At 34.1% G+C, this 23,947-nt stretch overlaps 2 protein-coding genes and 1 long non-coding RNA gene across 6 annotated transcripts; 2 read left to right on the forward strand and 1 right to left on the reverse strand.

Annotated features, from left to right (window-relative positions):
• The first annotated feature begins 6,176 nt into the window (after positions 1-6,176).
• Positions 6,177-6,645, forward strand: LOC120122589 (protein BRICK 1-like). The gene is made up of 2 exons (XM_039141718.1): positions 6,177-6,343; positions 6,417-6,645. Exons 1-2 carry the CDS (start codon positions 6,211-6,213, stop codon positions 6,539-6,541), a joined length of 258 nt encoding a protein of 85 aa, XP_038997649.1. The 5' UTR covers positions 6,177-6,210; the 3' UTR covers positions 6,542-6,645.
• A 5,137-nt stretch (positions 6,646-11,782) lies between these two features.
• LOC120122433 (glycine-rich domain-containing protein 2-like) lies at positions 11,783-16,859 on the forward strand. 4 transcript variants are annotated; one of them, XM_039141564.1, is made up of 12 exons: positions 11,783-11,868; positions 11,968-12,145; positions 12,376-12,493; positions 12,586-12,840; positions 13,187-13,642; positions 13,856-14,397; positions 14,906-15,104; positions 15,718-15,873; positions 15,964-16,255; positions 16,316-16,363; positions 16,394-16,513; positions 16,565-16,859. In XM_039141564.1, exons 1-12 carry the CDS (start codon positions 11,838-11,840, stop codon positions 16,735-16,737), a joined length of 2,568 nt encoding a protein of 855 aa, XP_038997495.1. In that variant the 5' UTR covers positions 11,783-11,837; the 3' UTR covers positions 16,738-16,859. The 4 variants fall into 4 exon arrangements, with proteins under 4 accessions (XP_038997495.1, XP_038997494.1, XP_038997496.1 ...); XM_039141563.1 differs by having other exon boundaries at positions 16,316-16,513; XM_039141565.1 differs by lacking the exon at positions 16,394-16,513 and having other exon boundaries at positions 16,643-16,859.
• An 876-nt stretch (positions 16,860-17,735) lies between these two features.
• Positions 17,736-18,535, reverse strand: LOC120122434. The gene is made up of 3 exons (XR_005516079.1): positions 18,421-18,535; positions 18,010-18,094; positions 17,736-17,922 (listed from the first exon to the last, which is right to left on the reverse strand). It is a non-coding gene; the product is annotated as an uncharacterized LOC120122434 (long non-coding RNA).
• Between the last annotated feature and the right edge of the window lie 5,412 nt (positions 18,536-23,947).

Raw genomic sequence — 23,947 nt, forward strand, 5'->3', positions numbered from 1 at the left:
ATAGCCAAGACCGCCAAGAAGATCGAGCGAATAGGTATGGAGTAAATGAGAGATTGAGACCGATTCAGGAGGCCTTTTGGTTTTGTTGATTCTTCTATACACCCCAACAAGAGAGGCAAATGTGAGTCTTTTCAACTATTTCACCTTATAGATATGGTGGTTCTTCTAGGTCGCAACCTTTGTAATCATATGAGCATTGTGGGTAATGTCATTTTGGGGAAATGTCATTTTGGGAAATGTAGGAGGAAATTGGGTACCTGGTTCTGGTGACAATCTCTTGAGGGATTGTCCAAAAGATTGTGATGATTAGGGAACGTCGTGGATTCTTGATGAATATTATGTCGGTATTGATAGCTGAGAGAATGATCAAGAAGGGTTCTAAGGCGTTTCTTGCTTATATTCTAGACACTAGGAGTTTCTGATATGACGTCGAAGGCATCCGGATTGTTAAGGAATTTCCCGATGTTTTTCTTAAAAAGTTGCTTAGATTACCACCGGATAGAGAAGTTGAGTTTGAGATTGAAGTCTATTTCGGTTCTACCCCGGTTTCGATGGCTCATTACCGTATGGCTCTAAAGGAGCTTAAGGAACTGAAAGTCCAACTCCAGGAGTTATTGGATAGAGGATTTATTCAACCCAGTGTATCACCATGGAGTGCCCCAATTCTTTTTGTTAAGAAGAAAGATGGGACATTGAGACTCTATATTGATTATAGGAAACTGAACAAGCTCATGGTTAAAAAAAATATCCTCTGCCCAGAATCACTGATCTGTTTGACCAATTCGAGTGTCTTCTATCTTTTCGAAGATAGACTTGCGGTCTGGTTATTACCAACTCAAGGTGAAAGATTCTGATGTCCCAAATACTACTTTCCGTACTCGGTATGGGTATTACGAGTTTTTAGTGATGTCATTTGGGTTAACTAATGCCCTTGCTGCTTTTATGGATTTGATGAATTGGGTGTTTCGACCATATCTAGACCATTTTGTGGTTGTGTTTATTGACGACATATTGGTGTATTCTCAAACTAAAGCAGAACATGATAAGCATTTAAGGATTGTTCTACAGAATCTAAGAGAAAATAAGATATACGCCAAGTTGAGCAAGTGCGAGTTATGACTCAACAAAGTGACTTTTCTTGGACATATCGTTTCTGCTGAGGGTATCTAGGTGGATCCAAGTAAAGTGGAGGCTATTCTGAAATGGAAATAACCCAAGAACGTCTCAGAGATCCGTAGTTTCTTAGGCTTAGCTGAGTACTATCATCGATTCGTTAAGGGGTTCTCCATTACTGCAGCTCCTCTAACGAAACTATTGAGGAAATATGTTCCATTTGTCTAGTCTGAGAACAAACAAGCTAGCTTTAAGAAATTAAAGATTGTTCTGACTTAACCCCCAGTGTTGATTCAGCCTGAGTCTGGGAAATATTTTTTCTGTTTATAGTGATGCTTCTCACTCTTGATTAGGATGTGTTTTGAAGCAAGATAGGAAGATTGTCACTTGTACATCACGTCAGTTAAAGCCGCATGAACACAATTATCCCACTCACGATCTAGAGTTAGAAGCAGTAGTTTTTGCTTTGAAGATCTGGAGACACTATCTCTACGGAGAAAAGTGTTATATCTATACTGATCATAAGAGTTTGAAGTATTTGCTTACTCGGAAAGAGTTTAATTTAAGATAATTTCATTGGTTGGAACTTTTAAAGAACTATGATTGTGAGATAGAGTATCATCTAAGGAAGGTTAATGTGGTGGCCGACGCCTTGAGACATAAGGCGATATCTGATTTGAGAGCCTTGTTTGCCATCTTGAGTTTATTTGATGACGACAGTCTGTTAGCAGAGTTGCAAGTTAAACCCACTTTGGCTGAAGAAATTAAGGCCAAACAACTCCTTGATAGCTCATTGATTCCCATTATTGAACAAGTTGACCAGAGATAGAGTTCAGAGTATACTTTGGATTATGATGGTATTTTGTGCTTTCACAGTCGTTATTGCGTCCCTAAAGATGATGAGTTGAGATGAGATATTCTTCAAGAGGCTCATAGTAGTCCTTATGCTATTCATTCTGGCAGGGACAAAATGTACAAGAATCTCAATGAGCGTTATTTTTGGATTGGTATGAAGAAGAATATTTCAGATTTTGTGGTGAGGTGTCTGACTTGTCAGTAGGTTAAGGCAGAGCACCATCATCTGTCTGGATTGTTACAGTCAATTAAGATTCCTCTGACTCCTTCCAAAAATGATTTTGTTTGGGTGATTGTTGATTGACTCACCAAGTCAACTCACTTTATCCCTATTCAAGTTAATTATTCTTTAGACAAGCTGGCTAGATTGTATATTTCTGAGATCGTTAGACTTCATGGTGTTCTGTTGTCTATCATATCTTACCAAGATATGAGGTTCACTTCTAGGTTCTTTAAGGCTTTGTACGAGGCTCTGGGTAGTTGTTTGAATTTTAGTACAACTTTTCACCCACAGACTGATTGTTAGCCTGAGCAAGTGACCCAGGTGCTGGAAGATATGTTACGGGGTTGTCTGATTGACTTCCATAGTAGTTGGGAAGATTTTTTGTCCTTAGACGAGTTTACTGAAAATAAAAATAGCCATGCAAGTATTCACATGGCGCGCACGAGGCTCTGTATGGACGTAAATGTTGTACTCATATTTGTTGGACTAAGTTGTATGATAAGAAGACATTGGGTCCAGAGCTAGTTCGAGAGACTGAAGATACTGTCTGATTGATCCGTGATCACCTGAGAGAGGCATTTGGTAGGCAGAAGTCATATGCATATCAACGACGGAAGGATATCGAGTTTGAGTTTGAAGTCATATGCAGATCACCTGAGCTAGTTCAAGTGTTTAGAATTGGACGTAAGGGTAAATTGAACCCGATATTTATTGGGTTGTATCATATTATGAAGAAAGTCAGACCTGTTGCTTATCAGCTTGAGTTACCTCCCTAGCTCAGTCGCATTCATGATGTTTTTCATGTATCCATGTTGAGGCGATATCGTCCAGATCCAGGTCACATCATTCATGTTAAGGAAGTAAAGTTGAGACCTGATTTGTCCTATGAGGAGAAGCCCGTACATATTTTAGATCAGGACGAGAGAATTCTTCAAAATAGGCATATTCCAATGGTCAAATTTTAATAGAGTAACTGTGGCCCCTCAGAAGCTATTTGGGAGACAATGGAGTCAATGGTGACTCAATTTCCACATTTGTTTACATCAGGTAAATTTCGAGGAAAAAATTTCTTTTGAGTGAGGGAGAGTTGTCACACCACAAAATAAGGCCTAAAATTCTCTTAAAAAAATTTCAAGGACTAAATTGAATTTTGATTTAATTGAGTAACCAAAGTGAAAAAATGATTAAATTCATATCCAAATTCAGAAAGCAACTAAAGATGGAGGACCTATGTCATGATTTTGCCATTTTTAGGGTTTATATAACCTAAAATCAGGGGAAATTAATTTATTTTTTTCTCTCTCTCCAAAATTTTTCTCTTTTAGAAAGAAATCTTTTATCGTCGTTTCATCACCGAGAGTTGCTCCATTTTCAACACCTCCTACACCATCGTGTTCCTTGCATCGTTCCGAGTTTACTAGTGTCATTTTTATCTCCGTTGTCGCCGATGTGTGAGGGGGTGAGGAATATCAAGTTTTCGATGTTTCGAAATCGATCTCTCCACTGTTCACAGTTGTGAACCGAGCTTGGTAAGTGTCTCAAAACCCCTTAAAACGCAATTAGAAATTTTTTTAAGAATTTTTCCGACCCCTTTCAGTCCCGCACGCGTTGTCTCTACGCGTGGGAAAAGTCCACCGCCTGGTGGACTGCTTGGAAATGGGCCAATCCGACCCGATCCATGTTTGACCCGACTCAACCCGCTAACCTGACCCATTAATCCAACCCGTCTTCCCGATCCAATTTGACTGTTAACTGACCGTTGACCGTTGGCTTTGACCAAAAAGTCAAATTTTTTGAAAAGTCATATTTTATGTTTTTTGACGTCCTAAGACTAATTTCGAAGTTCGTTTTTCCAAATTCTAACCCGAAAGTGCCGAAACGAGCACGTTAACCCACAAATGCTTAGTATTTTTAGCATTTTTGCTTATTTATTTGAGATTTGGTTATGAAATTGATCCAAGAATATATTTTTATGAAGGTACTCATGTTTCACCTGACCAAATGTCAGTTAGGTCCGGTGTTTTCTGTCCTTCAGACTCGCTCGATCCGTGTTCTACGAGAGTTACCCGTAGGTTTTCGTAAATTACTTAAATAAAGGTTAATATTGTTCATATTAAGATTCCAATATGGATTTTTTGATTAAACTACCATTTTCTTTTGACTACATACATGTTATTTTTTCATTGGGGGTTTTATTGAAGGAAGTATCTCAGGCCTAGTTTATGACTTGTAAGACCTTACTATTTACCATAGGCTCCTCGACTTTGTGCTCAGTGTAAATCCTTACTGCAGGTTCCTCGGCTTTGTGCATAGAATAAGACCTTATTGCAGACTCTTCTACTTTGTGCACAGGGTAAACCCTTACTGGTGTATGGTTCTGGGGAACCTACACATTTTGTTGATCGGACAGGGCAGTGTTCATGTTTTTAAAACATACTTGATAAATCGATTTTACTGAAATATTTTATCTGTATGATTTTATACACCGTAAGGAGCACACTGAACTTTTTAGCTCATTTTGTAAATTTTAACATTTTCAGATAATAGCAGACTTGGCATCAGGAGGATCAACTTCTCCTAATTTTGTACCACTGTATATTTCTATATATCTTTCTGTTATATTTTGGTAACATGTGTTTTGCTACCGTCTTGATATATATGTATTACTGATATTACTGTTATATACGGTTTTCTGATATATGTACATATATATGTTTATCACATGAATCCTTATTATGGATAAATTTCATATTATACTGTTACATGGATTTTAACGTTGTTTTAAATATGAAAAGAGTCTCATAACGTCCAGGCCGGATCTAGAGGGTTACATATAGTCTCTTGTCTAATTTGATAATTAAACCTTTTGCATTTTGATTTTGTGTAAGGAGGTCCGAACTTATATAATTATATTAAAAATTTTAAGAATACGAAATTATATTATCAATAAAAAGTATTCAAAAAATACTGAAAACTGAACTCTCTTAGTTATCTTTAATTAAAGTTTAGTTTTCTTTTTCAACAACAATGCTATTTTTTTCATTCGTTTTGTCATTTTATATAAAATAAATTATCACGTCAACATATCAATATCAAATAGATATTTTACATTTAATATTATGATATTACTTAATTTACGAGATTCAACTTTTGAAACATGATCTTTTTTGCTTTCAAGCACTCTAACCATTTGACTTGACTTGCAAAATTTACATAAAAGTCGTCGAATTGAGTTAGTAACTCTAGAAGTTATCCATGGGTGACAATTTTTTCCCCCGAATAAATAGACTTATGAAATTTAATTAATTTTTTACTTGTTTTCATTTTGAAATATATGAACAAAACTTGAATTTTAATATTTTAAATATTTAATATTTATAACTTTACACCATAAAGAACTAATTTACAATATTTTTTTATTTATTTACCATATTCAAGTTTGAGGCCAATCTTTATATTTTATTTAAAATGGTTTGATCTATTAATTTTCATAATTTCATTAATTAATGTTATAAATGATACAATATACTCACAAGTACCTAGACACATATACAGGCATACAAGTACTAAATCATAAATAAAAATTTATATTGTATCTCTTAATTTTAGTTTTTCACGAATTATTAAGATGAAATCAAACAAACTTTAGATTATGATTTCTAACAATTAACCCAAGTAGTTGATGATATTAATTGTTTCAAGTAGAATGTGGACATGATATTTTTTTTAATAAAAACCTTTCCGACATATAATAGTATACATAAGCAGGATGAATAATAGAATGTCTTTAAGAAGAAAAAACTCTCAACATTTTAACTGAGATAATTAACTGTATTAAATATTTGAATGGCATGACATTGTAAAAATATAATATTAGATTATATTAAATTTAAGCATAATAGAGACACCAAAACCAAAATTTAACCGAAAGAGTTTTTTCCCCCTTAAATATCGAAGAAACAACGGTTATACGCGAGATTTGAAAGATCCGTAAATATCGGCAATTTTCCCCGGAAAAAATGTCAAGAGGAGGAGGGATAACGAATGCCGTAAACGTAGGGATTGCAGTCCAGGCCGATTGGGAGAATCGCGAATTCATCTCTCACATTTCCCTCAATATTCGTCGCCTCTTCGAATTTCTCCTTCAATTCGGTATATTTTTTCAAAGATTATTTTACCCTCTTTTTTAAACAAAATTATTTCTTATTTGTTTGTTCGGTTTCAGAGTCTACGACGAAGAGCAAATTAGCATCATTGAACGAGAAGCTCGACACTTTAGAACGTCGTTTGGAGCTTCTTGAAGTTCAAGTCGGAACTGCTTCTTCAAACCTTTCTCTTTTCAGTACGTGATTCCAGTTTCGAATTGTATTTGTTTTCATGTCTTTGTCCTGATTCTGTTCTGATTACAGTTTTTTTTTTCTCGTTCGGTAGACCTTGTAGAAAAGTTTTGCTTCTTCTTTTTTTGGCTATGTGGTAAACTTGTTGATTAGTGAATTTTGCTTTTGTATCTTCTGAATGTGTTGCATTTTATATGGCACCATCACCTTCTGTTTAGAAATTCAATGATTTATCTTTGCCTTTGGCCTTGCTTACTCGTCTTTATTGCAATTTCTTTCGATAGATTTCTTTGGGCCGATTTATGGTTCAAATGCTTTAGCTGATTTAGAAGATCACAAATTCCAATTCATTGTTTCCCAATTTCGACAATCTAAACACACACGGAAAGAAAAATCATTATCTTATATCTTTGAGGAAGATACTGAAGCGGGTGCTTGGAAGCTGAAGATTTTGTCTTCTACCTTCATAGGCAATGGAAAAGTAATTTTAATGATGATGAATGTTATCTTCTTAACTAGAAGAAAACCTAAAATTTTGGGTTCAAGTGGAACCTAGATTCGAATCCTATCTAGGGCAAAATAACTTCTATCTTCCTTTTATGTTATGTTTTAGAACTAGAATTTGAAGATCTGGATATGAATTTCATTTGCTATATAAATTGTGAAAAATGCATACATTACGTATAAATCAGTTGAGAATCATGATTATATATTTGAAAGGCGTAAGAAGGTTATCAAAATCACAAATATCTATAGGCATTTTAAATTTTCTACTAAATATACATTCAATAAAACCATGGATTTGAGAATATAATCATGAAATTTCATATTTATGTGTTTTATCACACAGCTTAATCTATTTCTGAAATCCAAATTCTCTATCCCTACCTCATGGAAAACATCAAATAGCTCCATTGTTGTTTTAAAGCAGTCTTGGTCACATAAAATAAGACCTATTTCACTTCCATGCCTCTTTTTGCTTGTATTTGTTAGTCTGCTCAAGTTCAAGGATATTGAATAGTTAACTAAGCTGGTTTTAGTTCAACATCAGTGCATACATCTTTTTAATGGTTATCCAAAATTTCTTGTATGAACATTTAGATGTTGAAGAAATCTTTTCTATGTTAAATAATGACAGTTTAAATATTTTAAGTGGTATTGCTTTTTTATTGTATGTGATTGAGTTGTCAGTCTGGTTAATAATGTAGGATGTCTATTCTTAAGAACAGTGAGTCATCAGTTGCTTGAAAGTTTTGAGGTTGAACTTGGTTTGTACTGTAAGTTTATAAATTCATTACATTAAATTGATGAAGATATTTGACTTAAATCATCTAAAATGTCTAGATTAAGCTAACGTAGTGGGAGAGGTTGGTAGATTCAACATAACTGGAAAAGCAGGGGAGGAAGGAAGCATGGAATGTGTATTAACAGTTAGCACCACAGTAAGGTATGCTGCAATGGTAGAAATTTAAACTTCAAAATAAATGGAGTAGAATAGATTAAGATGTGCAGTCATTTATTGAAAAATCATGGAATAATTCTTTTATTAACTTATTGTCATTTGTAAAAGTGATAAACATCTCATCCACCCATCTACTATCTTGTCTCTAGAAGAGCCAATGCTTATGCGTTTTTCAATAGGTGAGGGTTCTGATGCAGTTGGGGCAGGTGCTAGAATCATCTTTAATTTTCTTTTCTTTTTTTCCCCTTTTGTTCCTGTAACTGTTGAGAATCGATTGGACCCTCCAAGGTATATCTGATTTTCATGGACTTCATGCATTATGATGCATTGTTCTGTATAGTCTAAGCATCTTACAGCATTATGATGCATTATGATTTTCATGGACTTCATGCATTATAATGCCACTTCTACTATTCTTGTTTTTGCCACTTCTTTTTACGTGGACTGGATTTGGAGGCAAACCGGGTTTTTTGTGTTTTTGCAAGATGAATATAAGTTAAGGTGTCTAAGCTTGTGCTTTGGGATTCTCTTGGATGCTTAATTCAATCAAGGATTCATGGTTATGGACTTGGGGGGAAATATTAGCCCGGTAAATAAGAAAAAGGTGGAGGCTAGGGTATGAAAAATACTGTCATTTATGTTTGGTCCTAGGCTTGGGTATTACTTATTATTTCATGGCTGGTCCAAACATTAGTCCCCCTTCAGGTCTGAAGCTGGTTTTAAAGGGACCAGGTGAAAACCTACACAAGTAAAAAATATCACCAAATAAGCACATTGATGAAGTGGAGGGTGTCAAAGGTTTAGTGCCATCCCCAGAAGAATTTTGTATCCCCTGAGGGATTTTTTAGTGGCTTTTTCTGGAACTTATATATGTACTTACAACCTAAGGTTTTAAGATGATTTTTGGATTTGAAAATGAATTTGAGGGTCTAAAGATGATTTGAGCATTTGGAAACGAATTTGAGGATCCAAAGATGACCTGAGGATTTGATGATAACATTGAGGGCCTGAAGGTGACCTAAGGAAACTTGTGCAGTAGTAGAACGTCTATAATACTTTTTCCAGCTTTTGTGAGTATGCCTGATAATACTCAAGTGAAGATATATTTATAGAAGTCTTGTAAGCCATATGCATTTTGTAATTTTTTTTAGAAGGAAGTTTTGTAATTTTCCCCATTAAGAAAATTTTCTATTTGGTATACCTTTTATATAGCCATGTCTTTAGCCTTATATTCAAGAATTGCAATTGCTTAAGGTCAGACTTCAGCCTTTTTGTATGTTTTTTTTATAACAATTAGGGCTCAGCTTTAATCCTGAAGTCTTGCTACTCTTGTATAGTTTTTATACCATGATTCAAGTATCTTGCAAGTATTTTAAAGAGTAAATTGTCTATGGAAAACCATTTTTTGTTTTTTGTTTAGATGACCATATATTATGCACTCGACTTGCCGCTTTAGAAGTGGTTTAGCTATAGGTATATTGAAAATAGGTAACAATTTGCATATATTTTTACATGTACTAAGGGCTGAAGCCATAGGTAGACTACAAATTGATCTTATGGACCGTTCTCAAATTGTTAATACTTTGCTTATATATATATATATATATATTTATATATGATGGGAGTTAATTGGTATTTTTTGTGTATTCAAAGGAGTTAATTGCTATGTTAGAGGATTTATTTATTTATTTGTTCACACTTTTCTAGTTTTATGGTGTTGGGCTTTAATGGAGTTTGTAACACTTAAGTTCCTCTGTAACAATCCATTATATAACGACTATTTCACAATTTGTAAAAGCATAGAAGGAATCAAAGGCCAATTTGGATATGTATGTTTTCACTTTCAAATATTGTAAGAAATGTTAAATTCTTTTGAATAAATGAGGTAAAGTAACTTCCTAATATCAGCATAAGAAAAGAGGAGATGTAGTGCCACTACTAGTGATTCGTGTTGCAATTTGGCCATACTGGGTGTCATGTTTGTTTTTATATATTATATATTTAGAAATGGAGCTTGTAATAATGGGCGAAATGTTACTATTTTATCCTTTTTCAAAAGGTTAAAAAAGAATTTGCATTTGCATAGGTGATTGAGCCTAGTACTATTGTACTGCAGCTCTCACTTTGATGTACAACTAACAGAATTCCTTGTTTTCGTACACGCGACAAACCCAAACACCGTCATCCATCCACCAACACGCAGTTGCTCTCACGTTGCTTTCAGTTCATTTTTTAATTTTCTCTCAACAAATTTAATAAAATATATCCATAAATATTTAATTAGAGGTCAGTATCCTATTGAGTCGTGTTAAAAAATTATGAATTAGTCGAATTGAAGAATCTTATTTTATAATTCAAATTTTATTTAATTTTTTCGATTCGAGTCGAATTGAGTTATTTGAGTTTCTATTTAAATTTAATTATAAATATTTATAATATTATAATATTATGATGTACATAAACATTGTCATATTTTTTTCATGTGTAATATATATATATATATATATCATTAATAGTTGAAGTACTCAAATTTGAAAATCAATTTATTATTTATTAAAAATTTTGTTATTCTAGTTTTATTTTATCACTTGACTCGAATTTAAGATTTTTTTATAGTTAAGTTAAGTTTATGAAATTGAGAGTCAGATCAAATCTTTTTAGTGTTAATTAAATAAAAATAATTATAGTTAAGTTAAGTTTATGAAATTGAGAGTCAGATCAAATCTTTTTAGTGTTGATTAAATAAAAATAATCAAATTGAGTTTTATTCAGCCTATATTCAAGCAATCAAATTATATTAACAATTATATTAGATCTATCTAATCCCTCAGTTCCTAATTTCATATTACAAAAGCAAAGGCCTCGAAATTGTATTTTTTTTTCTTTAGTACGACATGTTTTATTAGCATTTTAATATGGCTTATCGAAGTCTCTAATTTACTTTTAGTTACGATTATATTTTATAGATATTTTCAAACTTGAATCACCTAAAAAAACATGTTCTATTTACTACTAGATTTTCTCTTGAAATTCAGTATAAGATGTTTCCGAATGTATTTTTTTAGATTGTATATCGGATTGGATTTATATGTTTATAATTTTTTATATATAAATAATTTTTTAAAATTTAAAAAAAATTAATAATATTATTTTTTATTATTTGTAATTTTGGATATGTATAGAAAATACTGAACAAAGTCGTTGCTTATACTAATCAATGATTCTTGTAGTACAAGTTTGTACATAAACTCTTATTCTAGAGGCTGTTTTCAAAATGAATGTACTACTTTTATGAAATATATTAAATAAAATATGTAAGTAATCACTAAAAATTTCTGGAATAATTTATTTAGTTATTAATTTTTTATAAATTATAAAATGATCATTAAATTTATAAAATTATTATAAAATGATCATCTTATATTATAAAATGATCATCGTACATTATAAAATAGTGTAAAATTCAATAAGTTTACGAATCATTATATAGTAGTTTGATAAAGTTTAATGATCATTTTGTACTAATTTGATAAAGTATAATGATTATTTGTAACGAAATGATAAGTTTAATGACCATTTTATAACTTTTCAAATTTTAGTGGACAAAAAGATTATTTTAGTAACGTTTAGCTACCATTTGTATAGCTTATCCCTGATATTTTCGTGTATTTTCTTTCATATTATATTATTTTTAAAAGGATAATTTGGTCATTCCAATCCATTAGAGAAAAAACACAAATGACGAAACATGGAAAAAGACATTTTGGTCATTTTGTTAACTTGAGTCAGAGTTTCAGACAAAAGATTCCTATTTAACTCCGATTAAATATCACAACTGAGACTGAGAATGCAAGGAAGCGAACTGAAATACTTTTCTGGTAATCTTTTTCAACCTTTGTTCAGCAATTTGGAAAATCGATAATAACTATTGTTATTATGTTCATATTTTTACTTTTTATTGTTGGGGTTGTGTTTAGGCGAGAATAAAGAGATGGGATTGGAGAAAGAGCAAGAATTGGAATGGATTGAAGCTCAAAAGATAGAGATAAGTTTGGATATTGTGGCTGCCGCCAAGAAGCACCTTGAATTTCTTGCTGCTGTCGATAGGAATCGTTGGCTCTACGATGGTCCTACTCTCCAAAGAGCCATTTACAGGTGATCACTTTCACTGCTCAATTTATTGAGTTCTTCAACCTCTTTTTTATATTTTGGTTGCTAAAATCGTTGTTTTTTCCAGTTTTAAATTCTGAGTCTTTTTTGGGTTATGTAGTGTTGATATAGAATTTTGAATACTATGGTCACTACTCACTAGATCTTGATTAACTTTCATATAAATATTGAATCAGAGTTTGGCTGTTTGACTTTTTGAGATGTGTTAATTTAAGGTACAATGCTTACTGGCTTCCCTTGCTTGCCAAATGTTGCGATGAAATGATTTTGGAAGGGCCTCTGGTTGTTCCTCTCGATTGTGAATGGATTTGGCATTGCCATAGGCTAAATCCCGTACGTCTATAAGCTTAATATAAGAAATTTTGCTTCGTTTTTGCTTGTTTGTTTTGATATTTTAAGCTGGATTTCTTTCTCTTTTTAATCAGGTTCGTTACAAGTCTGACTGTGAGGAACTTTATGGAATGATCCTTGACAACTCTAGTGTTGTATCTTCTCTTCAAGGCACGTGTAAAAGGAAAACGGAAGTAATTTGGAACAGATTTTATCCGGATGAACCTTATGACTTCGATTTCACTAGAGCATCATCTGAAAATACCTCTGAAACGCTTTCTGGACTCGAAAAACACACCGAATATGATCTAATTTCTGCTGTAAAAAGGCAGAGTCCTTTCTTTTATCAGGTAATTCCGAGAATTATCATTTGAGCTTTTTGAATGTGTGATTTTTGTAGCATTCATCTCATACTTTTGAAGGAAGGAAATGTTAGATTAATTAGTCTGCTAATTGAGGACTGAAATGTCAAAAACTAGATTTATGCAATACATTTTACTCTCACCAAGTTGATTGTCAGGTTGAAAGCTTTATGCAATGCTAAGGCGACCTGGTTCCTTTGAGGATAATTATTGAATTAGGAAATTGCTTCACGTAATAAATCACAGTTTAGTCACTCAAATTTCTGATATAGATTTTCAAATTTGCTATCTTCCAATTTTTCTTGAATCTTCCTGGTCTCGTCTTCTACTCCAGGTATCCAGAGAGCATATGAATAATGATGTATTTATTCAAGAAGCTGTAGCTAGATATAAGGGTTTCCTTCATTTGATCAAGAGGAATCGAGAAAAGTCCATTAAACGCTTTTGCGTTCCAACTTATGACATCGACCTTATCTGGCACACCCACCAGTTGCATCCTGTCTTTTACTGCATAGATTTGAACAGAACACTTGGCAAGATATTGGAGCATGATGATACTGATTCGGATCGAACTAAAGGGAAGAAGCTTGATGTTGGGTTTTCAGGGACTACTAAACAGTGGGAGGATACATTTGGCACAAGATACTGGAAGGCAGGGGCCATGTATAGAGGGAATTCTCCATCTCCTATCACAACCATTCCTTGCGTGCCTGACATTTTACCTAAGGAAGTAGATGCTGCAAACGAGTTTCTGAAAATTATTAAGCTTCCTGAGATGAGGGTTGTAGAGGTAGTTTCTGGAAACTTTTTCCTCTAGCATTTCATTAAGTACAAGATCTTTTTCATTAGCTGGTTTTATTTTATTTCCTATCGTTGTCCTTTTGCTTGTAGATGCTTCTTATTTTCAACTTGTTTTGCCTTTATTTAGCCTGGACCAAGGTTACTGGTACTGCTTTCCTGTTTTAACGGGCTCTTCCTCATTATGTTTAATACTTTTTTTCAGGTCTTTTTGGAGATTGTTGAAGTTAAGAACTTAACGGATGAAAAGAAGGGAAACCTCTTTGTCCTGTTTAGTAAAACTCAACCAGATGTGTTCTGTAATAATAAGCAGAAACTGACTATCTTATCTGAGTCTGGGAAGAAACAGGTTGCTTCATTTCAGTGTGAACCTACTGGTGAACTGCTCTTTGAACTCGTATCACATTCAGTTTCCACCTTACCAGGAAAAAAGACATGCAAAACTCTAGGTACTGCTTCACTCTCCATACAAGAGTTTCTAGTTCCGGTTTCCAAACTTGCCATGGAGAAGTGTTTGGATTTGGTGCCTGCTTCTGGAAATGGTTCTTCAAAACCATTTGGCCTACGTGTTTCTGTTTCATTCACAGTTCCTACAGTAGCACCACATGTGCTTCACATGGTTCGCCCCCTTGCTTTTTCAAAAGGTTCTTGTTTTCAACTCCCTCTTGCTGAAACGGTCCCAGCTGATAAGAGCTACACCCGTGTCATTGATGAAACTCAAGCTGAGGTCATTAGGCTCCAAATGAGGTATACTTGCATTCACACCAGTTTATATGCTGGCAAGCAACTTTAAGTTTGCCTTCCATGTATTTTAGTCGATTGTTAAATATTTATATCCTGGCTGTGCATGCATGTGTTCGGCTCCTTCTATTTACATATTGGTGAAGCTTTAAGAGATGATGTCATATTTATGCTACTCTTTTCCCAAAAGAGCTCCAACTTTTCTTAGATTTGATGTCTGCCACTGATAACCTTTAATTTTCTCATCACACAAAGTACTGTTCGACTAGGAAAACTGTTTCTCATGATAAAATTCATGACACAAAAATAAATGTTTATGGTTACTATATGATATATTTCATTTGTTTAGGATATTAAATATCTGAATCCTGTTTGTTGACCTTTATGTCAGTATGATAATTCTTTGGAAAACCATTTTAGAGTGCCTATGCAGTTTTCTGTTTTCTCAGCACAGTTAGTTGCTAGTTATGTAAAGTTCAGCACTGAATTTGACCGTTTGGGAGCATGATTATAGGGAATCTGGAATGGCAAAGATGAAAGAGAGCAGCCTCTCAAGGAAGCAAGTAATTGGTATCTCAAAGCATGGAGAAACTCTTACTGTAGCTGAGTTTCTTGGGACTCATTGGTCCTTGATGAATTCTCAATGGGTTCTTCAGCATTCAGATGAAGCCGATGAAAATGGTCATCTCTTTGATCTCAAAGGCAATAGGATGGTATGCATCCATTTATTTTCTCATTTTATGTAAATCTCATATAATATTGCAAAATTTCTTATCCGACATCCATATACAGTGATGGAACCTAAGCATCATTTTTTGGCCTAATTGCAATTTAGTTCCCTATAAGTTTAAATATTAGACAGATTAAACCTTGCCCCACCCCCCAAAAAATTGAGTTTAAATACAATAGGCCCTCATATTTTTTAAGTTAGGTAATTTGGCCCCTCCCAATGTTTGATCTTGGTTCCATCCTTCTCCATATAGCCCAAAAACCATTATTTGACTCTAACAGCATTATCTCTCTGTTGTCAAGTCCTAGTAGGGCTTTCATTATTTCCCTATCTCAACTTCCATCTTGATCTCACATAGAAGCTCACTCATCACTCATGTAGAACATAGTCTGCATTTTAATTTTACTTTCTTTTGAATTTCACTGCCTAACTGTCTGCATGCTTTAGTTGTGCGTATACATAATGTGTTGTAACTAATTTTCCTGTTATTGCTGTATTCTTCTGACTACAATCCTTACAAGTTGTTTTGAAGTTAAACTTCCCATTCTTTTTATTATTTTACCAAACGACATCCCACTGAATTTATCTTTGAACAGGTAAAGGTTTTTCTTGGCAGAAAACTGGATTATGAACCCAAACACTGTGAGAAGAAAAAGAAGGAAGGTGACTTTATGACTGCAGTTGAATTTTCTGCTGAACATCCATATGGAAAAGCTGTTGCTTTGCTTAACTTGAAATCAAGATGTCTGAAGGTAGGTTAGCTATTTATTAAACATTAAAATGTACAATTGTAAGAGATTAATTTCACGAACTGTTTCTTGTTTATAATCAAAATTGAATAGGCAAAGGAGGAATGGTTTGTTTTGCCTGGGTTGGTATCAGTGTTTATATTTCATCACATTTTAAAGAAGAAAGGACGCAAAGGCTTGACCATTGATGGCAAAAGTAAGAAAAAGATAGATGGTGCTATACCAAAGGTATATGTTGAGAATGAACAGCCTGCCAACTTTACAGCCTCCATAGAACCTGAAGTCCTTTCAGATGATGATATGACCTTAGAAAATGCAGTGATACCCCAAAAAGATGGTTCATGCAATGGGGACTATGGAGGCCAGAAAGGAAGCATTGTAAAAAGTGGTGGTTGTGGTGCCGGATGTGGAAACGTGATGAAGAGCAGCGGCTGTGGCGGTTGTGGTGGTGGCTGTGGTGGTTGTGGTGCCGGATGTGGAAACATGGTGAAGAGTAGCGGCAGTGGCGGTTGTGGTGGTGGCTGTGGTGGAGGTTGTGGAAGCATGGTGAATAGCGGCGGCTGTGGCGGTTGTGGTGGTGGCTGTGGTGGAGGTTGTGGAAGCATGGTGAATAGCAGCGGTTGTGGCGGTTGTGGTGGTGGCTGTGGTGGAGGTTGTGGAAGCATGGTGAATAGCGGCGGTTGTGGCGGTTGTGGTGGTGGCTGTGGTGGAGGTTGTGGAAGCATGGTGAATAGCAGCAGTTGTGGTGGTTGTGCTGGTGGCTGTGGTGGCTGTGGTGGAGGTTGTGGAAGCATGGTGAATAGCAGCGGCTGTGGTGCTGGCTATGGGCTAACTGTGGTGGGTGCAACGGAGGTTGTGAAAGCATAGCGAACGGCAGCAGCTGTGGAATATATCTGGTTCTGTTTCTTCAGGTTCTGGCTTGTGTGTATAGTTGTTTCCTTGGAAAATAAATGGAAAATGTATTACAACAGTAATACAAGTAACCAAAAGTACTTGTTAATGGTGAATGCAAGTGAATTATCCCATGCTAATTCTCTTGGTATTTACTGTCTTGTCATGATTTTATAAAGCTTCAGACATATTTTACATTAATGAAAAATGTAACCACTCCAATACACTTGAAAACTGTTCAATCGATTGATTACAATCTTAATGATGTTAGGTTTTATGTTCTTATTTGAGTGTCCTGATATGGGTTGTTTTATCAACTAGTAGTATATGCCACCCATAGTTGATCATTTTAATACAAAAACAAAGGCCTAAACATCGAGCCACTCAATCCAACCACCACCACCAACGGGCTGAGCTAATAATAAATTGGGAATATGAGAATCGGATACCCCCACAAAGAAGAAATTGTTCAGTTCAACGTGGCTTAAGCTTCAACACAAATATGCTTTGCATGCATGGCGATTGGCCAATATCAGACTTCCATGGGAGACCATATCACCTAACATTATGTAATTGAAAACCCAATTCTATTTACAAAAAAGACAATCCATTAATCAAGGTTTTATAATTGTCTGTGCTTAATTTGATTTTCTCTTTGCCAATCCCTCCTCTCTTCTAGAATTTGGTTCACACTACTAAAATCATTTACATTTCAAGTTTAAGTGATTTGATGAATCATTATTTTCATTTCGACTTTGTGTTCTTCATCTTGGGACCAAATAGTTGAGTGATTTGAATCGTTTGCAACTCGACAAGACTGAACCACCACTGTTATTTTCATTAACCACTTCTTTGATTGCTGAAAAATGGAACATTATTTGTTCTCTGCAGTCTGCACTGTGATTATTTGCAAAGGAAAATAATAATTACTGGAAGGTTAATCTCAATCATAAATTGGATTATTATTTTCTTCCTTGCTTAAGAGAATTAAATTACAAGGATGAAGATTCATCAAACCAACACAATCACTAGTTATAAATTACTGCTTATTAATATTACAGATACAGTGAAATTACAGAGATTCATTATCAGCTGATAAAGATGATGGAAGGATCACAGCAACACTCATCAATGAGACAGCAGCAACACAAAGCTGCAAGACTGCAAAAATAAACAATAATTTACACATTAAAAGGAAGAAAACTCTTTAAATTAATTGAAATATTCGCAGCATGGGATATAATATACCATCCCTCAAGGAAACCAGTCTGTCTCCTAGGTGGTGGAGCAGCATATTGTGGTGGTGCCATCACTGGGGGCCCTTGATAATAACCTAGCAACCAGAATTATGGCAGAAAATTAAAACAAAACCTACCCATAACTTCACTTTAATCCAAAGGGACAAAAAAAACTCTGAATAATTTTCCCTTTCTCTCTAGGAATAAAAAAAATAGTTCCAACATAGAATCCCATGCCTATGAACAATAACAGCAGAACATGCAAAACAGAAAAGGCCACAACTTCACTACTAAAAGCTTCAAAATCTGAAAGTTTTATAAAGGAACTGTGGCCATTAACGCAAAACCTGAGATATTAAACAAGTTGAATAGGGTAAAATCTAAGGGGAAATGAACATATAAGCAAAGCAAAAAAGGGTACCTTGAGCAGGGTAGGGATAAGCATACTTGGGGTCACTCATGCTTTTGAGAACTGCAAAACCTAAAGGAAATACAATGAAAACATAGTGGAGGATAAAGGGGTTATGGATTTATATGGGATTGTCTCAGGAAAGGTAGGTTAATATACGGTTAATATACGACGTTACCGGATATATTAAAATATATTTAATAAATTCGATTTAGCGCTACCAGAAATGTTGAGTAATAATAATGTAGTAGTTCTAAATCATGAAAAAATATTAAATTTTTTTGCAACCGACAAACTTAGCTTGTCGGTTTATGTCGATACTTTATAAAAATGTATTGATCCATATCAATATAACAGGTAAAAATATGACAAAACCGGCCTCGAAAAGACAAAACCGGTAAAACGCTATCGGATATATTGAAAGTGTCGATACTTTAATATAAGTATCGACACTTTGTGAATTTAAAAGAGAAACAGTTTTAGCGTCTATAAAGTGTCGATACTTTATAACAATGTATCGATCCACAATGATATAACAGGTAAAAATATGACAAAACCGGTCTCTAAAGGACAAAACCGGTATAGAGCGATCAGATATATTGAAAGTGCCGATACTTTAATATAAGTATCGGCACTTTGTGAATTTAAAAGAGAAGCAGTTTTAGCGCCTATAAAGTGTCAATACTTTATAACAATGTATCGATCCACAACAATATAACAGGTAAAAATATGATAAAATCGATCTCTAAAGGACAAAACCGGTATAGAGCGACCGGATATATTGAAAGTGTCAATACTTTAATATAAGTATCAACACTTTGTGAATTTAAAAGAGAAGCAGTTTTAGCGCCTATAAAATGTCGATACTTTATAAAAATGTATCGATCCATAACGATATAACAGGTAAAAATATGACAAAACCGGTCTCGAAATGACAAAACCGGTAAAGAGCTACTGGATATATTAAAAGTGTCGATACTTTAATAGGTACACGTAATAAATTATCGATACTTTCAAAGAAATAGGTAATTATACTATCGAAAGTATCGACACCTGACATAAAAGTATCGACACTTTGGTAGTTATATCGATTAAATATAAATAACATATCCGGTGAAAATATAACGGGCATAGTTAAATATCCTCTGAAAAATAGATAGAACAGACGAGTTTTTGAAATCGAAGCATAATTGTTGCTGCAATTCAGAATGCGTTTCTAAAGTGAAATTTGTTTGTTTGTTGCTGCAGTCGAATCGAAAAGTACGTTATCGAAACCCTAGTTTTTTATTATTATAATAATTGAAAATATGGTTTTTATGTATTGTTTGGGGTTTTGGAGTAAAGAAGCATTTGAGACCGATTATATGTAGAAAGTGATATTCTAGGTAAAATATAAATATCGATACTTTTATTAAATATTATAGGTAGAAAATGATATTATAGGTTGTATAAATGTGTCGATACTTGGAGTATTGAGTGTTCTCATTCGTTTGAAGAAAATAGGGATTATGGTTTTTGGGTTTGGTTTGGGGATTTCGAATCGAAGCCAAGAAGGATCTGGGACCGATTATATAATATTATAGGTAGAAAATAAATATGGATACATGTTTATAATATTATAGATAGAAAATGATATTTTAGGTTGTATATATGTGCCGACACTTGTTTTAGTGGCCATTCAAATTCTTTTGAAGTAAACAGTTTTACTGCAAGAGTAGTTATCGATATTTGTATATTGAATAAAGTGTATGTAACCAGTATTTGATTTGATTTGCGTAAACTGATATATGAAGGAAAAATGAAGTCAAAGGATCTTGGAATTGTTGGTGGTGAAGATGACGTTGAAATTGAGGTCGAGATTCGAAAGCAACCAAAGGGTGGGTATATGTACTTCTAGTAAGTATCAATGTCTTTTTGTTATTATAGTAAGTATCAATTTAAAGTATTTAAGAACTTTAAATTGATTACAAATTTTAAATGTTGACAGTATGACCGAATGCCAAAAGATGAAGGAAGGTGGCGAACATATCGGTACAATATGTAAATTGAAATTGACATTGAGTATTATTTAGTATTAATGTATTGATTAAGAAACGTTTATGCTTAATATTAGGCGATAAATGATGTGTTGGAGAAATGAAATTCGATGAGTGATGTTGAGAAGGAACCTTGTATCGCACAGTCAAAGATGGATAATGAAGAATACAAAGAATTGAGGAAAGCACATGAAAAGAAGGTATTCATTAAACTTGTAAATACGTTGATACAAAATATATAAGAACTATAACATTATATATTGTTAAAAAATGGTGCAGCATTAAAAGGGTGAATTCATTAATTAAACACCTTAAGGAGAAGGGTCAGTTAAATGTGCTGGGAGAAATGGGGTTTGGATTATTGGTAGGAGTAAGGGATCAACCTATTCGGAGGGAATTGTGTCGATCCTTGATGGACCAATTTGATGTTGAACAATGTATTGCTAAATATGGTGATTATTCATTTCCTCTGGGGATCCCATGTGCTGCAGTCGTCTTGGGGGTAGAAAATGTAGGCAAAAGTGTTGTAGAAGTCTCTGAGAGTAAGAACTAGAAAGCACTTGCCTCCAAATATGGTTTGAAGAAGAAGGTTACATATGCTGAACTTGAAGAGAAAATCAAAAGTGGATCTTACGAGGGGGATGAGCTGAAGGCCCAAGTTCTATTGTACCTTGTCGGGATTTTTCTTTGTCCAACGAGTGATACGTCAACGAACAAGGACTATATGAAGCTCATTTGCGATGAAGGCTTGAAGGGTGAATTCAATTGGGCTGAATATGTCCATTCGATATTGATTTAATCAATAATCACCTTTAAAAAGGGCAGCCAGAGATATTACAAAGGGTGCATAGCAATCTTAGAGGTAAATAAGTTGAAGAACATTTTTGTTTTTTTATATAAAATGATAGTATAGTTATTATATAAAATTATAAATTTTATTATAAATACAGGTTACACTGTTCGATTTTTGTTCGGGCTGTGAGGCAGTGCCGGCTTATGAAAGAACCGGAATGGCACACATCCGTGCATGGAGGAAGAAAGAGGTGGTTAGAGTGATGACGAAGTTGAAGTATATAGACCGAGGAAGCAAAAAAGGGTAATAAATGTAATTAAATAATATTAAGAATATAATCAATGTCTTAATATTGTAATTTAATTTTGAAGGTTATTGGCAAGGAGGTAGAGGAGGCAGTTGAGGTAGAGGAGGCAGAGGAGAAGGAAGAAGAGATGGTTGTATTGGGGGATGAGGGATGAGGGATAACGGTGAGGGAAAACAGAGTAAATTAGACATTTTGATGTATGAATTAGCTGATATCAAAAAATTCCAATTTGATATCATGCAAAGACAATCAAGAGTCGAAGAGAAACTTGAGAGAGTCGAAGAGAAACTTGAGAGAGTTGAAGAGACGCTTGAGAGGAATAAGGGGGAAGTTGAAGGAAAAATAGATTGAGTGATGAAAGAAGTTGAGGTGCTGAGGGGTGAAGTGGTGAAAGAAGTTGAAGTGTTGAGGGGTGAAGTGGTGAAAGAAATTGAGGTGTTGAGGGGTGAACTTAAGATGGTGACAGGTGAAAAAATTGATGAAGTAGTGAAGGAGATTGTGGAATTGAGGAGTAAACTTACGGGGGTAAAGGGGGTGGTTGATGAATACTTGGATGAAGGGAAAAATTGAAGGGTGAAATAAAAGAGATGAAGAGTTATGTAGAGAAAAAAATATGATGAACTAAAAAAATATAAAGAATAAAAGATAGAGGAAATGAGGAGGAAGGATGCCGATGTGATCTATACACCAGAGAGTGGTATAGATGCATATTTGGATTCGGAATGTCCTGCACCCCAGAAGAAGAAGCAGAAGGTAAGTTGAATAAAAGAAAACTTAATTTGATCTTTATCATGTTGTTGTGACAAATATTTGTATGCAAAATTGTAGGTTGAAAAAGCGTATATTCCAAGCGGAATTGATGACCTCGAAGCTGCAATTTATGATTATTTATGGAATAGTGGGTTAGAATCGGGGTAAGTGAAATATATTGCTTTGTGAGTGATATTTAAATATTTCATGACAAGATATTAATCCTAATGAATCATACAAATATTCTATAATCTCAATGGGAAATCAATTCGCTAATGTATCCGACGTTGCAACATTGAAGCCTACAGAATGGGTTGGCGGTGTGGTAAGTAGAAAGTACAAAATGTTAAAACCTATTGAATATGTTCTGATTGTGTAATTAATTTTGTTAGGTTATTGATTTTCTCACCTGGACAGTATGCTACGATTCGAAAAAGTCACTCCGGATGATTGGCTACCTTTCATACCACTTAGCTGTGAGTTAAATTAATAAATGTTGAAAAGTAGTGTTATAGACGGTAAATTAATAATGATTGTCACGTAATTGCAGCAACAGACGTTGGATGCCAACAACAAAGTAAGTGTTGAGGGTATTACTATCTTTTTGGGTCCCATATTGGGTAACTATGTGAAATTCACCGACTGTGAGAAGGTAAGACACCATACGAATTGCAAATGATGTTTTCGGATATAGAATGTTGAATTTTGTCAAATTGGGTGTGAAATTTGTTGCAGATCATGATCATAATAAACTACCATAATTCACATTGGTATCTATTGGTGTTGGATATGGTAGATCGTGTTGCAACAATATATGATAGTTTGTTTACATCTGAAGCAACTAAACAGAGAGTGAATGATGCTAAGAGATTGGTATGTATGAAAGGAAATTATGCAAATTATAATGCATAATTTGTTCGGATCATAAGTTCATATTTTTTAATGCAGATAAAAATATTATATAATTATAATAAGAAACTCAATTGGGTAAAAGCATGTGGATTTCTAGGAAAGTTCCCCTTGAAAAATTTTAAATTTGTGGAGCATAAGATGAATGAGCAAGTGAATGGGTATGAGATGTTATCATAAATAGAAAGCTTAATTTATGCAGGTTTCATAATTGACATGTGTGATATTCAAATTTTGTAACATATATGATTGCGGCATGTATGTGATGATGGGGATAGAATCGATCGGTTCTACAGGGGCAACTGGTGATTTTGTAAGTGTAATTAAAAATTCGTTTGCGGTTAAATTGTTAAAAGTCCTAGTTTGAATGATGTGGTTTACAATACTTAACGTACTGACACTTTGAATTAGGTTGTTGGACAGTGGGATCGATAGCGAATATTAAACGATCTCGTAAGCCACAATCAAAATCAACTAAGAGATGAGATAACAAAAGCTGTCATGAGACACAAGAATAACAAAAGGAAACGATGATGTAAATGTAGGGTTAATTTTGTATAAGATTTATAATTTTGTATACGATTTATAATTTTATATGTGAATGTAATTATGTATGGGATGAGAAAAGTTAGCAGTAGGTTGTTGTACATGTTTCTTATACACAATAAGAGTCATATTGATACTTACGATATATGGAGATCGTTTTCTGCATTATTCCAAATGTCATCATAATTGTCATCATGT

Source organism: Hibiscus syriacus, unplaced genomic scaffold (assembly GCF_006381635.1).
Source record: "Hibiscus syriacus cultivar Baekdansim isolate YM2019G1 unplaced genomic scaffold, ASM638163v2 tig00110387_pilon, whole genome shotgun sequence".
NCBI lineage: Eukaryota > Viridiplantae > Streptophyta > Magnoliopsida > Malvales > Malvaceae > Hibiscus > Hibiscus syriacus.

Coding starts and splice junctions, on each gene's coding strand:
- LOC120122433 (XM_039141563.1), top strand. CDS start 11,838: ATGCAAGGAAGCGAACTGAAATACTTTTCTG. Junction 11,869..11,967: donor CGAACTGAAATACTTTTCTG/GTAATCTTTTTC, acceptor GGTTGTGTTTAG/GCGAGAATAAAGAGATGGGA. Junction 15,105..15,717: donor ATCTCAAAGGCAATAGGATG/GTATGCATCCAT, acceptor ATCTTTGAACAG/GTAAAGGTTTTTCTTGGCAG.
- LOC120122589 (XM_039141718.1), top strand. CDS start 6,211: ATGTCAAGAGGAGGAGGGATAACGAATGCCGTAAACGTAGGGATTGCA. Junction 6,344..6,416: donor CGAATTTCTCCTTCAATTCG/GTATATTTTTTC, acceptor GTTCGGTTTCAG/AGTCTACGACGAAGAGCAAA.